The 12,825-nt window shown below is 43.7% G+C and overlaps 2 protein-coding genes across 5 annotated transcripts in view; one reads left to right on the top strand and one right to left on the bottom strand.

The window, feature by feature from the left end:
• PLA2G12B (phospholipase A2 group XIIB) overlaps positions 1-6,846 on the top strand; it is a 33,172-nt gene extending 26,326 nt beyond the window's left edge. For 2 of the 4 annotated variants that reach the window (XM_084845602.1, XM_084845604.1), the window contains exons 4-5: positions 2,930-3,049; positions 6,677-6,846. In XM_084845602.1, coding sequence (XP_084701728.1) covers positions 2,930-3,048 — 119 coding nt within the window. In that variant the 3' untranslated portion in view covers position 3,049; positions 6,677-6,846. Of the gene's footprint in view, positions 1-2,929; positions 4,760-6,676 lie in introns of those variants that run through there. The other 2 variants (XM_084845603.1, XM_084845601.1) reach the window with 1 other exon arrangement.
• The window catches only part of OIT3 (oncoprotein induced transcript 3), a 48,095-nt gene continuing 38,908 nt past the window's right edge, over positions 3,639-12,825 (bottom strand). The window contains exons 8-9 of the mRNA XM_084845600.1: positions 9,866-9,965; positions 3,639-6,292 (exon numbers count right to left, since the gene is read on the bottom strand). Of these exons, the coding sequence (XP_084701726.1) occupies positions 6,116-6,292; positions 9,866-9,965 (277 nt within the window). The 3' untranslated portion in view covers positions 3,639-6,115. The remainder of the gene's footprint in view (positions 6,293-9,865; positions 9,966-12,825) is intronic.

Genomic DNA, 12,825 nt, shown 5'->3' with positions numbered 1-12,825 from the left:
TAGAGATCTCTTCAAGAAAATCGGAGATATCAAGGGAACGTTTTGTGCAAAGACTGGCATGATAAAGGACAAAGAAGGCAGGGACCTAACAGATGCAGATGAGATTAAGAAGAGGTGGAAAGAATATACAGAAGAACTATACAGGAAAGATCTGAATGTCCCTGATAGCCATGATAGTGCGGTCACTGAACTTGAGCTGGACATCCTAGAGAGTGAAGTCAAGTGGGCCTTAGGAAGCATTAGTAACAATAAAGCTGGCAGAGATGACAGTATTCCAGCTGAGCTATTTAAAATCCTAAAAGATGATGCTGTTAAAGTGCTGCATTCAATATGCCAACAAATTTGGAACACTCAACAATGGCCGCAAGACTGGAAAAGGTCAGTTTACATTCCAATTCCAAAGAAGGGCAATGCCAAAGAGTGTTCAAACTACCGCACAATTGCGCTCATTTCACATGCCAGCAAGGTGATGCTCAAAATCCTACAAGCTAGGCTTCAGCAGTATGCGAACCGAGAACTACCGGAAGTACAAGCTGGGTTTCGAAGAGGCAGAGGAACTAGAGATCAAATCGCCAACATTCGCTGCATCATGGAGAAAGCAAGAGAATTCCAGAAAAACATCTATTTCTGCTTCATTGACTACGCTAAAGCCTTTGATTGTGTGGATCACAACAAACTGTGGCAAATTCTTAAAGTGATGGGGGTACCAGACCACCTTACCTGTCTCCTGAGAAACCTGTATGAGGGTCAAGAAGCAACAGTAAGAACCAGACATGGAACAACCGATTGGTTCCAAATTGGGAAAGGAGTACGACAAGGCTGCATATTGTCACCCTGCTTATTTAACTTATATGCAGAGTACATCATGAGAAATGCCGGGTTGGATGAATCAGTGGTCGGAATTAAGATTGCTGGGAGAATTATCAACAACCTCCAATATGCAGACGATACCACCCTAATGGCAGAAAGTGAAGAGGATCTCAAGAGCCTCTTGTTGAGGGTGAAAGAGGAGAGTGCAAAAGCTGGTTTGAAACTCAACATTAAAAAAACGAAGATCATGGCATCTGGCCCCATCACTTCCTGGCATATAGAAGGGGAAGAAATGGAAGCAGTGACAGATTTTAATTTCTTGGGCTCCAAGATCACCGCAGACGGTGACTGTAGCCATGAAATTAAAAGACGCTTGCTCCTTGGGAGGAAAGCTATGGCAAACCTAGACAGCATAGTAAGAAGCAGAGACATCACCTTGCTGACAAAGGTCCGTCTAATCAAAGCTATGGTTTTCCCAGTAGTAATGTATGGCTGTGAGAGCTGGACTATAAGGAAGGCTGAGCGCCGAAGAATTGATGCTTTTGAACTGTGGTGCTGGAGAAGACTCTTACGAGTCCCCTGGACTGCAAGGAGATCAAATCAGTCCATACTAAAGGAAATCAACCCTGAGTGCTCATTGGAAGGACAGATACTGAAGCTGAAGCTCAAATATTTTGGCCACCTAATGCGAAGAGAAAACTCTCTGGAAACGACCCTGATGCTGGGAAAGACTGAAGGCAAAAGGAGAAGGGGACAGCAGAGGATGAGATGGCTAGATAGCATCACCGATGCAATGAATATGAACTTGAGCACACTCCGGGAGAGAGCGCAGGACAGGAAGGCCTGGCGTGCTATGGTCCATGGGGTCACGAAGAGTCGGACACGACTGAATGACTGAACAACAACAAAAGGGTATTGGACAAATTCCTGGAGGAAAAGTCTGTCAATGGCTCTGTGCTACCTTCAGGACCAGAGGCAATGAGCCTATGTACACCAGTTGCTGGGGAACATGGGTGGGAGGGTGCTTTTGTGCTCATGTCCTCCTTGTGGGTTCCTGGTCAACAGCTGGTTGACCAGAATGCTTGACTATATGGACCCTTGGTCTGATCTAGCCTGGCTCTTCTTATGTAAATAACATTTCTTTTATAATCAGGATGCCATCAGGGATAGGCAGAAATAATAGTTTTAACCCCATGTTTCAGACCACATGTGATTATGTCTCAGGAGAACTTTTTTTTTCCTAGCCACCTTACTGATCCTATAAGTAAAGGACTATTATAATCAATTACATGGACTTGTATACTAGGTGTGTGAAAATACAAAATGCTTTGTTCCCACGCACCCACCCCCCAAAAAGTTGTCTGTTTGTCCTGTGTTGTTCTCAATTATATAGGTACAAATAAAAAAGAGAGCAAAAATAATTACAATGAATGCTTTTACAATACGCATCCTCGCAATATAACCTTGAAAGTATCCTAGGGGGCCTTTGTAAAAGAGGAGTAGGCCAGCCTCTTACTTCTAGGATGGTAGGGCCCTGCTTGTTCCTGGAAAGTGGAGAGACTAGCAGGGCTGGCATCAGGGGTAGGCATGTTCAGGCACCTGTCAAGGGCTCATACCCCAGCAGGGGCCCATGAACAAGAGCTCCCTGGAGTTGTTCTCTCTTCATCATTGCAACCTGCTTGTTTATCTTCCTCCTGCTCTGGCCCAGACAAAGATGGTGGTGAGATAGAGGAGGAGTAAATGCTACGGTCTACTTGCTCATTGGCTAAAGAGCAAATGATGCCTGTCAAGCAGAAGCCTGTCAAGCAAGCAATAGCAATGATGAGAAAGAGCAGGCAGACCAATAGCAGCAGGTGACAGTGGTGATGAGAAGGTAGACTCATGGAGGGAGGGAACCCATTGAGGGTGTCTTACCCAAGGGCCCTCAAAAACCTGGAGCTCGCACTGCTTCTTGACTGGCAGTTCAGAAGACTGAACCAGCTCCCTTTGGCATGACCAATCAGGATGGAGTCTGTGGGTGAACGCCAGTCTATAGATGAGCCGAACACGTCCCAGAATTGTACAGTGAAAATCTGGGATTGCTGCTTCTGACATGCTTCCCCTTTTGCTTTTGCTACAGGCTGTGAATCAATAGCAGATACAGTATTCCGAACGGTCAGGACTCTGGGGTGCCGCCCCTTCATGAATAGCCAAAGAAGCGCCTGCATTTGTAGTGAGGAGGAACGAGATGAATTGTGAGGTGAGCATCAAGCCGCCTGACAGTGACAGCTCTCACTTTGTGTGTCCCTTTGCTTAGAAGAGGCTCGGTCTTCTACCCTCTAAACAGGTGCAATTTTGATCATGGCAGGGTTAGAGGAGCAGTTCATTGCAAATGCAAACGCAAATGCATTCACTGCAGCTTTGAAGGTGAGATTGGTTGAGAGAGGACTGCAAAAGCAGGAGGTTGCCATGGCCTGACGCTCTTGTCCGTTTTGTCTGATGACTCCTAACACCTTCTCAGAGCACCTGCTTGACTTGATGACAACCCTCCGTGAAGACCAACTGAGATGTGTGTGAGCATTCCAGACGTAACAAAGGATGCAGAGACTGTATGGTGACACCGATGATAATACATCTCTGCAGCTAATATGTGCACAACAGACCTGCCGTTTTCACCAGGCAGACAGCGGCCATTGCTTTTTAGATGGTGCAGAGCCATGCAAACCCACACTACTGGAAAAATAGGTGCAGGGCTGTACCACCCGTCCTGGATCACTGACTTGCTCAACAGGATGGTAGATTGTGGGAATTCACCTTGGGAGCAACAAAACAAAAACAACAAAAAAAGTACAACAAGAGCACATTCTGTATTGTTCCTGGAATTGTCATTAATTTTATTTCCATTCAGGCATTACTCCACTTAAAGAGAAACAACAGTTGTATTGTCTAATAACAAGAAAGAAAGGAACAAATGTTATATTGAGCATAAGAAAAGTTTAAAATGCAGGCCGTTGTAAAACTAGCTTTTATTAAATAACAGATATCGTTCAACAGATAGCATCAGAGATTGGCAGTTACATTTATGATGCTCTCTTCTAACTACATAGAATTACTATTATTTTACAACTTCAGGTGATAGATGTACAGATTTTGTTTTATGATCATTCTTATTCTTCCAAAATATAACTCCTCTCTACATACGGTTTTACCAAATTGTCACTCGTCCCAAATGGAAGGATTGCTGACACTTTGCATTGAAATTACTTTTCTAAACATAACCTGCCACAACTAAACCTCCTAATCTGACTCAAGGTTGTCTGAAAGTCTTGGGGCTGTTTTTGCACTGGAGTAATAGTATTTCCATTCTCCAACCATTGACATCAATACTGGGCAAACATGAGAGGTTCAGTGCCATTTTTTCCCTCGGGCCCACACTAAAGGCTGCACTCCCCCTGAAAAAAAATTAAAACTAAATCCTAAAAACTGGCAGCTTGCTGTCAACATTTGGTGGCAAACTGCCCTGTACAAGGGTTAAATTTAACATGGGACAAGTGACGATTTCATTAATTTAACTACAAGGATTAAATTTAGTTGGTTTGCAAGCTAAATTTGACCCCTGCAGCATTTTTTAGCACTATGGATACCACTTTTTTTGTTGAAAGAATGCCACTACCAAATTGAGCAGCATGGCAGGGGGCAGATGAGACTGCATCAGGGAGGGCACATTTGGCCCACAGGCCATGTGTTGCTGATCCCTGATTTACATTATATTTGCCTTGCATTATTATTTTCCATGTTCTCATAACTAAAGCACATCTTCCCCTGTTTCCAGATCTTATGCTCTCCAGGGATAAATGTGTTGTCTCTCAGGAGTAACATTTGGTATGTCCATCAGTTTCCTAGACTGTCCTCTATCATCATCATTTTTAATCTCTCACAATAGTTGTACATGATAATAAAACAAGAGCAATCTGATCAAAATGATGCAAAATGGAAATGATCCATGAACCAAGAATGGGTCGGAGGGACAAAAGGCAGACCACAACGATATCGACTCTCTCCTCCAAGGCCGGAAGGAGACAGTGCTAGAGAATGGAAGGAGAAACAGTATAAATTCTGGACTATTCTGGCAGAACTAGTTTGTGGACTGCAGCAAAAGATTTCCAAATTCAGTATTACTGAAATCCATAAAATTTACTGAAGAGGAAATGTAACTAAATGCCACTATTTTCTCTTCAGTAAATTCAGTAACTCAGATTAATCCTATCAGCTTCAGTGGTCACATAGCCATCTTTGACAGGGGGAAATCAGCCATGCTGATATTTGGATACCTGCATGTTCATCTGGTGTTGTGGAGAGCTTCAACACTTGTCCAGATTGCAGGTTAGTCTGCCACTGGTTCACCTCACTTTTGGAAGATTTTCTAGGTCATCCCAATGTAGGATCTCACCATCTACTGAGATTCTAACAAGTCAGCCAAAATGCCTAGATCTACCAAAACATTTTTTATATATATATCAGCCTCTGTTGATTTTAACACTTAAAAAATGACCGCATGCCAGTTTATGCTGTCGCTACATTGCAGCCAGACCTCCTTCCCCACTTTTATCCCCATGTCAGTGTAGCCTTGTAAAAACTCAGAACTCCTATTGATGTGATTATCTAGGCATTTGGGACGCTCTTTGAATACATAATTTCTAACAGATGTTGGTACCATGTTGGTCTTGTGAATCAAATGGTGTATTAAATGTAGAGAAAACCATCAAATAACTTGCAGATTGCATTTGTTTTCTACATGAACAAGGTGCGTCATGGATTTTCAATGAAAAGGTAATAAGGATCACACTGGGTTGTATCCAGTGGTGCCATTCTGCTAACTCAAAGCTTCTACCACTTCTGGAAGCCCTGTTTTCATCCTCGCGCAAGGGTCAACTACAAAAAATACTTTGATTCTGCTTGCATGAGGCACTGCGATGTCATTAGCCGAGGTGTCGCTTGTGCTAGTTGTGTGAGTGCTACTAGCAGTTGTGGAACGACACCAACTCCTGTAACTGGCGCTAATGTTGGATATAACCTAGCCTTCTGCTAGTATAACATTGGAGATAACTCAGCCTGGTGTCCTCCAGATGTGTTGGACTACAACTCCCAGAATACTCCAGCCAGACGATGCTGGGAATTGTAGTCCAACACATCTGGAGGGCACCAGATTGTGAAAGGCTGATATAACCCACCCACCCTTTAAAAAAAACACCAAAGTCCGGCTACTGCTCACTATTAAAGGCACAAAGGAGAAAGTTTCAGTGGGACACATGTTCACAAGACAGAGCTACTCCTCCATATCAATTCTAATTGGGCCACCAGTCAAGATGCGATTAGCCGTGTGACTGGCTTCCTCTTCCTTTGTCTCGGCCCATCTGCGTATCCGTCTGCGGCAGCCCTGAGCGCAACGAGACCTCTCATCCGTCACTCCACACACAAGGACACGGCAGTGCAGGAATACTTCCTGAATGTAAAAGGACAGATCTGTTAAGTATCATGGTGGTCTGGCTAAATCTGCCATGCCCTTCCTCTATCCTAGCTTTAGTTATGGATGCTGGGATTTGGTAGTGAAAGGGAACAAGTTGGTGGATAGTCATGGGGTGGGGGTGGGGAGGAGAATCTACACAGAAGCAAGGAACTCTTACATGCCACCTGTTTTACCTCTCAACCACGTGGAATCTATAAGCTTCTGAGGGGAGCAAGGCTCCAATGGATTATATGCTGGAAACTGAGCTAGGAAGAAGTAGTCTCTCATGCTTGGAGCTTGTTGGGCTATGAGGCTTGTACTGGTTCTGTCTTGACTCCCCGTCTTGCTACGGCACTCTTAACATTTCTTCTCTCCTTTCAGTATATTCTCCTCCCAAGAAGAACTTAAAAGTGCTGCATGAGCTTTCTGCCACCAGACAGTATGGATGAGGTGGTAATCCTCCCACTCTAAACTGCCAGACTCATTTGCTTATGTAAATTAAAAGCATACATATCAAGAATTGCTCTGCATTAAAATCAAAGTTGTAAGTGAAAAACAAGGGAGACACAGGGCTTCTTCACATGGAGCTTTTATCCTGCTGTTGAGAATGCTCACTCACGGACGTTTGTGGGCCCTTTAGATGATGTCGTCAACCTCCAAGGCATCTCCCACACTAAGGGTGCAATCCTATGCATGTAATAGCAAGGCTGACTGGGGAATGCTGGGAATTGTAGGCCTTTTCTCTGTCTAAACATGCATAGGATTGCACCCTACATGACCTTTATTCCATTTTTACATACATTGGAGATAATGAGTTATCAAATTATCCCACTTGAGTTCCCTCCATGAAAAAGAAAAAGTCGCAAGAAGAGGAGCTAGACCAATGAAACATATGGAAGACTCAGATGAGGGGGAGGGGGGAAAGGAAGCATGTGTAAAGGAAGTCCATTGTGATCCTGCATTTAAAATGGAAGCAGAAAGCCACATTTTAAACACGGGATTTCAGGCTGGTGTAGAGATGCTCAAAGGGCTCCTTCACACGGAGCTTTTATCCTGCTATTGAGATTTCTCACTCATGGAAGTATGCGGGTCCTTTTCATGATGTCGTCAACCTCCAGGGCACATCCAGAGATATTTCCCAGTTATTCCATCTCAAAAAGATCCGGAACGAATGAACTATCTTTTAAACTCAGAATGTTACGCGATTAAAATAGTCACTAGATGGTGCTGTTTCATTGAGTTCTGCGGAACCTTGAAAATTAAAAGTTTTCCCTCTCAGCAATCATGTGGTCACTGTCTGGGAGCCCATGGGAAATGAGGAAAGGCTCCAGAATGGGAGGACTGCAGGGTTTTTCTTTAGTGTAAAGGCAGCCAAAGTGTTGGTCGGGGTGGCTTAAAAGCAGCCAGGTTATAAGCAATCGTAGGTGGCAACAGTATCCCATTGTTGAACATGCTTTGAAAGTCATCAGCTGACCTCAACAAGTTGTAAGTATCTTTAGCTTTTACACTTGAAAAAAAACTGTGCTTAGCAAAGTTTTTTTCTCTTTTCCAAGGAGACAGAGGGCATATCAACTCTGTAGAATTAACATGGGTTCCCTTGTCATTCCCTCTTCCTAGGCGACCCTGGGAACTGCGGCTCGCTGCTAGGGATCTCTAATTCTTTGTTGAAAGCCATGTGAGTTAGTGGCATATAAACCCAAGTGTGTAATGGAGATGCGTTCCTAGGATGAGTCCACACATACTCCTTTGTCACCTAATGACTGCAACATTCGCAAGTGACTTGAACATGTGAAACAGCCATTGCAAACCAGACACCTCAGACAGAGCTTCAGTGTAATGGCATATAATATAATGGTACAAACATTTCCATTGGAACCAGTCAGGCCCATAGCCAGCCTAAAAGTTTGGGCAGGGGGGAGTTCATCAGGTTGCAGGCCTTTTAAAGACAAAAATATAAACTGTGTTTTAATTATTTGTTTGTTAAAAAAAAAAGAGGGGGCAGAGAAAATTTAGGGGGCAGCCCCCCCAACCCCCCCCACACTTGCTATGGGGTCCAGAACCAGTTCACACAATCAGCTCTGGAAGTCAAGTGCTGAATAAAGGCATGGTATGCATGCAGGTGTAATTATCAGCTCTCAAACTGGACATCTTGCTGTCTGAAGGCCAGCCCAGGATGAAGAGAGCGTGATGAGCCAAGAAATTGGAAGAGGAAAATAGGACACAGCATGCATTGACAAGGGCCTTTTCTGTTGTGTCACCCCATCTCTGGAATTTCTTCTTCCGAGTTGTGTGCTTGGCACCATTACTGATTTCTTTTCAGTGCCAGGTGAAAACCTTTTTAGCCGCCCGGACCTTTTAAGTGTCTCATAAGATTTTATGCTGGCATTGTATCTTACTATACTGCTCAGCTGGATCTTGCTTTATTGTAACTTTTATGGCTCATTGTTTTAAACTGTGATTTTATTGGAAGCCACTCTGAGACGACTGCTGAAGACCAGCCTATAAATAATTTTAAATTAATGAGTTAATGAAATAAATACAACGGAGGAGTCAGAAGAGATGGGAAATAAAAACCTGGACACAAGGTGCAGGCCAAAATGAGGGGGAAAGCAATATAAAGAATATATTGGAACATAAGAATGAAATATTGCAACTGTTTTCTCACACACATATATATGAGAGCCAGTGTGGTGTAGTGGTTAGAGCATTGGACTGGAAGCATCTCTAAACCAGCTTAAAATCCCACAATTAAAACGAGGCTTTCTGCTTCTGTTTTAAATGCAGGATCACAATGGACTCCGTTTACACACACTTCCTCGCCCCCTCTTTCCCCCTCCTTTCCCCCCTTATCTGAGTCGTCTATATATTTCATTCTACAGCTGCTAGATGGCGTTGTGGTCTAGCTTCTGTTATTGCGGGTTTTCTTTTTTCACGAGGGAACTCAAGGGGATCTCAAGCATGGTAATTTGATAGCTCTTCTTTTAAAAAAAAAATGAAGGAAGGTGATTTAGTGCAGGAGACACCCTGGAGGTTAACAACATCATCTAGGACCCACAAACTTCCATGAGTGAGCAATCTCAATAGCAGGATAAAAGCTCTGTGTGAAGAAGCCCTGGGACTGTGGAGAACCAGATACAAGTCCCCGCTCGGTCATGAAGTTCACTGGGTGACTTCGGGCCATTCACTGACTCTCAGCCTAATCTACCCCACAGGGTTGTTGTGAGGATAAAATGGAGAGGACGCCATGAATGCGACCTTGGGCTCCTTGGAGGAAAGGCAGGATATAAATGTAACACATGCACATACATGGGACTGACTTTAGGAAGATGCTCTCCATGGCACTGTTTTCCTCACACCCTGTTCCCAAGGGGAGCTGCTAAACTAGGTTGTGGTTATCGTCTGATGAACTGGCTTTGGAAAAAGGAGGAGCAGAAAATGCATCTCTGGTCTGCAATTCCGTGGGGCCTCTAAGAGGTGAATGACCCACTCTCCTGCATGCATTGCTCATAATAATGACAGTTGTTTTGCTAGCATATTGTTAAGAGATTGCTGCTCTGCATGTTTGCACACCTTGTTGTCTTTGCCCACAAATTTGAACACCGGGACCTGGAAGTGCTTGGCAAGATGATCTTTGGACGTGTACTGCTTCACAGAATCATCGGAAACACAGCTGAGGAAAGAGAGAGCAATGTTAATGTTTTTCACAGATAGGGCAGAAAAATCCAAGCACACCCCAGCAAGAACAGGGCAGGAAGGTTGGCTCTCCGATTAGTATCTTTAGCCAGGGTGGTATGCAGTCCAAGAACAAAGAGGGAAAAACAGAAGTGGGGACTGGTAGCATTGCCAGAAATGTGAAAGCCAATGCAGCAAGGGGAGTTGTCAGAACACACATAGCTCAGGTCTCTGCACGTGTGCGCAGACACATGGTCCTCATGAAAGCCAAGGGGTTCGCCAACATATTGCAGTCAAGTTTATCCCCACTTCACCTTTTCGAACAGAGGCATACAGATAATACAGAGCTGACTCAGCAGGCATACATTAGCTTTTCTTTCTTTTTTAAAGTATATAACTTCAGAAGTAAAGACGCAGTGGAGAATACCGCATAGAAAATCTCCTCCTCCTCCCATCTTTGATTCTCAGATACGCAGGATTCCTGCAAAACCAAATAACTTTTCATAGCAATTTTTAATTTTTCTGTTGATCTTTGCACATTTCTTCAGCTTGGATTGTAAATAATAAGGCTGGAGACAGACAACTGTTTCTTCAGAGGGTTCAAGTTGGTTTGAAAATGTGGGGCTATTTGTGGGGCTACAGTCATCATTCCACATTGCTCTGATAAAACAGGTTGCACAGGTTTCTTTTAATTGTTTTGAAAACCTGAAACATCTGCTTCATTAGAGGTGACAATGGGACAATTTGTGATACCAACTCATGAATGATTTAAACAATTATTTTACATATTTTTTGTCTGGATGTCAGTCAACATGACATGGGATCTGATTCTCAATCCATTTAATCCAGAATTGAAACTAGTGGGACTAATTTAAAGAAAGTAGGTTGAGGACTGCAAACTTCATTCCCTTGAAAAATTAGCTATAATGCTAAGGACATAAAAATGCCACAATTGAAAATTAATTGACCGACACCGGTGTTATTTTTCAGCAACCAGCCCTTTCAAAGAGAAAAAACATCTGGTTTTGTGGTGAATTATAGCACAACATGGCATATTTCTCTCCAGCAATCTAATCTCAGGAATGTGGACTTTGAATGTTATAAAAGCTGTAGTAAAGTCAAAAAGGGAAGGGAAAAGCCACAGGCACTATGATCTTTTAGCTATAATAACCTTTAATACCTGGACTCGTGGCAGAAATAGCTAACAAACTGTTTATCCAGGGGTGGGAAGGGAAGGGCTCACTTGGCAACACTTAATTAAAATCCAGGGTCATGATCATTGCCACGTTAGTACAGCTCCTTATATTACTGCCTTGTAAGGAGGGGGGAGATCATTTTGTAAATATGTGAAGTGTGGTTCAGGTATTGTTTCTGTTGCAGAGACACAGATTAGCTGCCCAAAGGTTGGAGGGAAAATGAATATGTCACTGTTGATTTATGTTCCTCTGTTATCCAAGGCCCCGATGCCATAATACATCAGTTAGCCTTTAAGGTGCCACAGCCTCTTTGTTTTTGCTGAAACAGACTAACACAGGCAATCCTTCCTCTGGAAGTGGCCAGGTCTTTGAATGGGGACAAGTCAGCGGAGGCTGGTGGCTCTGATTTCAGTGGGCCTGTGAATCCATTCTGGGTCTCAATCAGAACCATTCAGAACTCTAAAGAAGCTATTCAAGGTTCTGAACCTATTTTAGAGATAGGGCTCAGCACCTTGGATAGCTCCTTTAGAGTTCTAGCTGGTTCTGACTGAAACCTGGAATGGATTCATATCCCCACCAAAATCGGAGCTCCCAGCCCCCACGGGGACAAAAAGAAGTTAGTTTGGCACCTGGAACCTGGGCTGCACCTCCCTGCAAGCGAGGGGTTTGAAATGAATTTTGTCTGAGCCATGATTGTGCACGTGCACTGTGCGAGCTGCAGCAATTCCCATTTGGCTGCAGGAAGGGAGGAGACTTAGATCGTGCGTGTCTGGGCAACTCATGCTGCTTTGGAGACTAGTGCTGTCTGCCTGTGTGCTGGTCTGTGCATCCCTGTAATGCAGCCTTCCCCAACCTGGTGCCCTCCAGATGTTTTGGATGACAGCTCCTGACCATTGGCCATGCTGGCTGGGGCTGGTGGGTGTTGAAGTCTAAATCATCTGGAGGGCACCTGGTTGGGGAAGGCAGCTGTAATAAATCCGCATTTGTGAATAAAAAAGATTTGTTCCAAAGATACCCTGAGAGCATCTCTACACCAGCCTAAAATCCTACATTTACAATGGGGCTTTCTGCTTCCATTTTAAATGCAGGATCACAACGGACTCCCTTTACACTTGCTTCCTTTCCCCCCTCCCCTTTCCCCCTCCTCCTCCCCCTTATCTGAGTCTTCCATATGTTTCATTGATCTCATTCCTCTTCTTGCTTGCCACATTTCCTCTTTTCATGGAAGGAACTCAAGCAGAGTAATTTGATAGCTCATTATCTCCGATCTATGTAACAATGGAATAAAGGTGCATAGGATTGTGCCCTTAGTGTGGGAGATACCTGGAGGTTAATGGCGTCATCTAAAGGGCTCACAAACTTCCATGAGTGAACAATCTCAATAGCAGGATAAAAGCTCCATGTGAAGAAGTCCTAAGTTTCTAGAGGAGACTCCTCAAGATTGCCATGAGCGGCCCGCACAAAGCGGGGAATGACGTAGTACTAAGGGATCTAAAAGCATTATCTACCACCTAAGATTAGTTGACCTACATTTATTTGATGCCATAGTGTGAGTATTATAATTTGCGTATTCTAAGAATAAGAATCAGATTCCTTAAGGAAATTTATCTTAAGGAAATGGTGTCAATTTCATCATTTAACATAAAATCAATGGGACTCAAA

This window comes from Heloderma suspectum, chromosome 3 (genome assembly GCF_057233095.1).
Source record: "Heloderma suspectum isolate Gila_16-S chromosome 3, 16-S_ref, whole genome shotgun sequence".
Classification (NCBI taxonomy): Eukaryota; Metazoa; Chordata; class Lepidosauria; order Squamata; family Helodermatidae; genus Heloderma; species Heloderma suspectum.
This window is presented reverse-complemented; position numbering and strand designations above follow the sequence as displayed.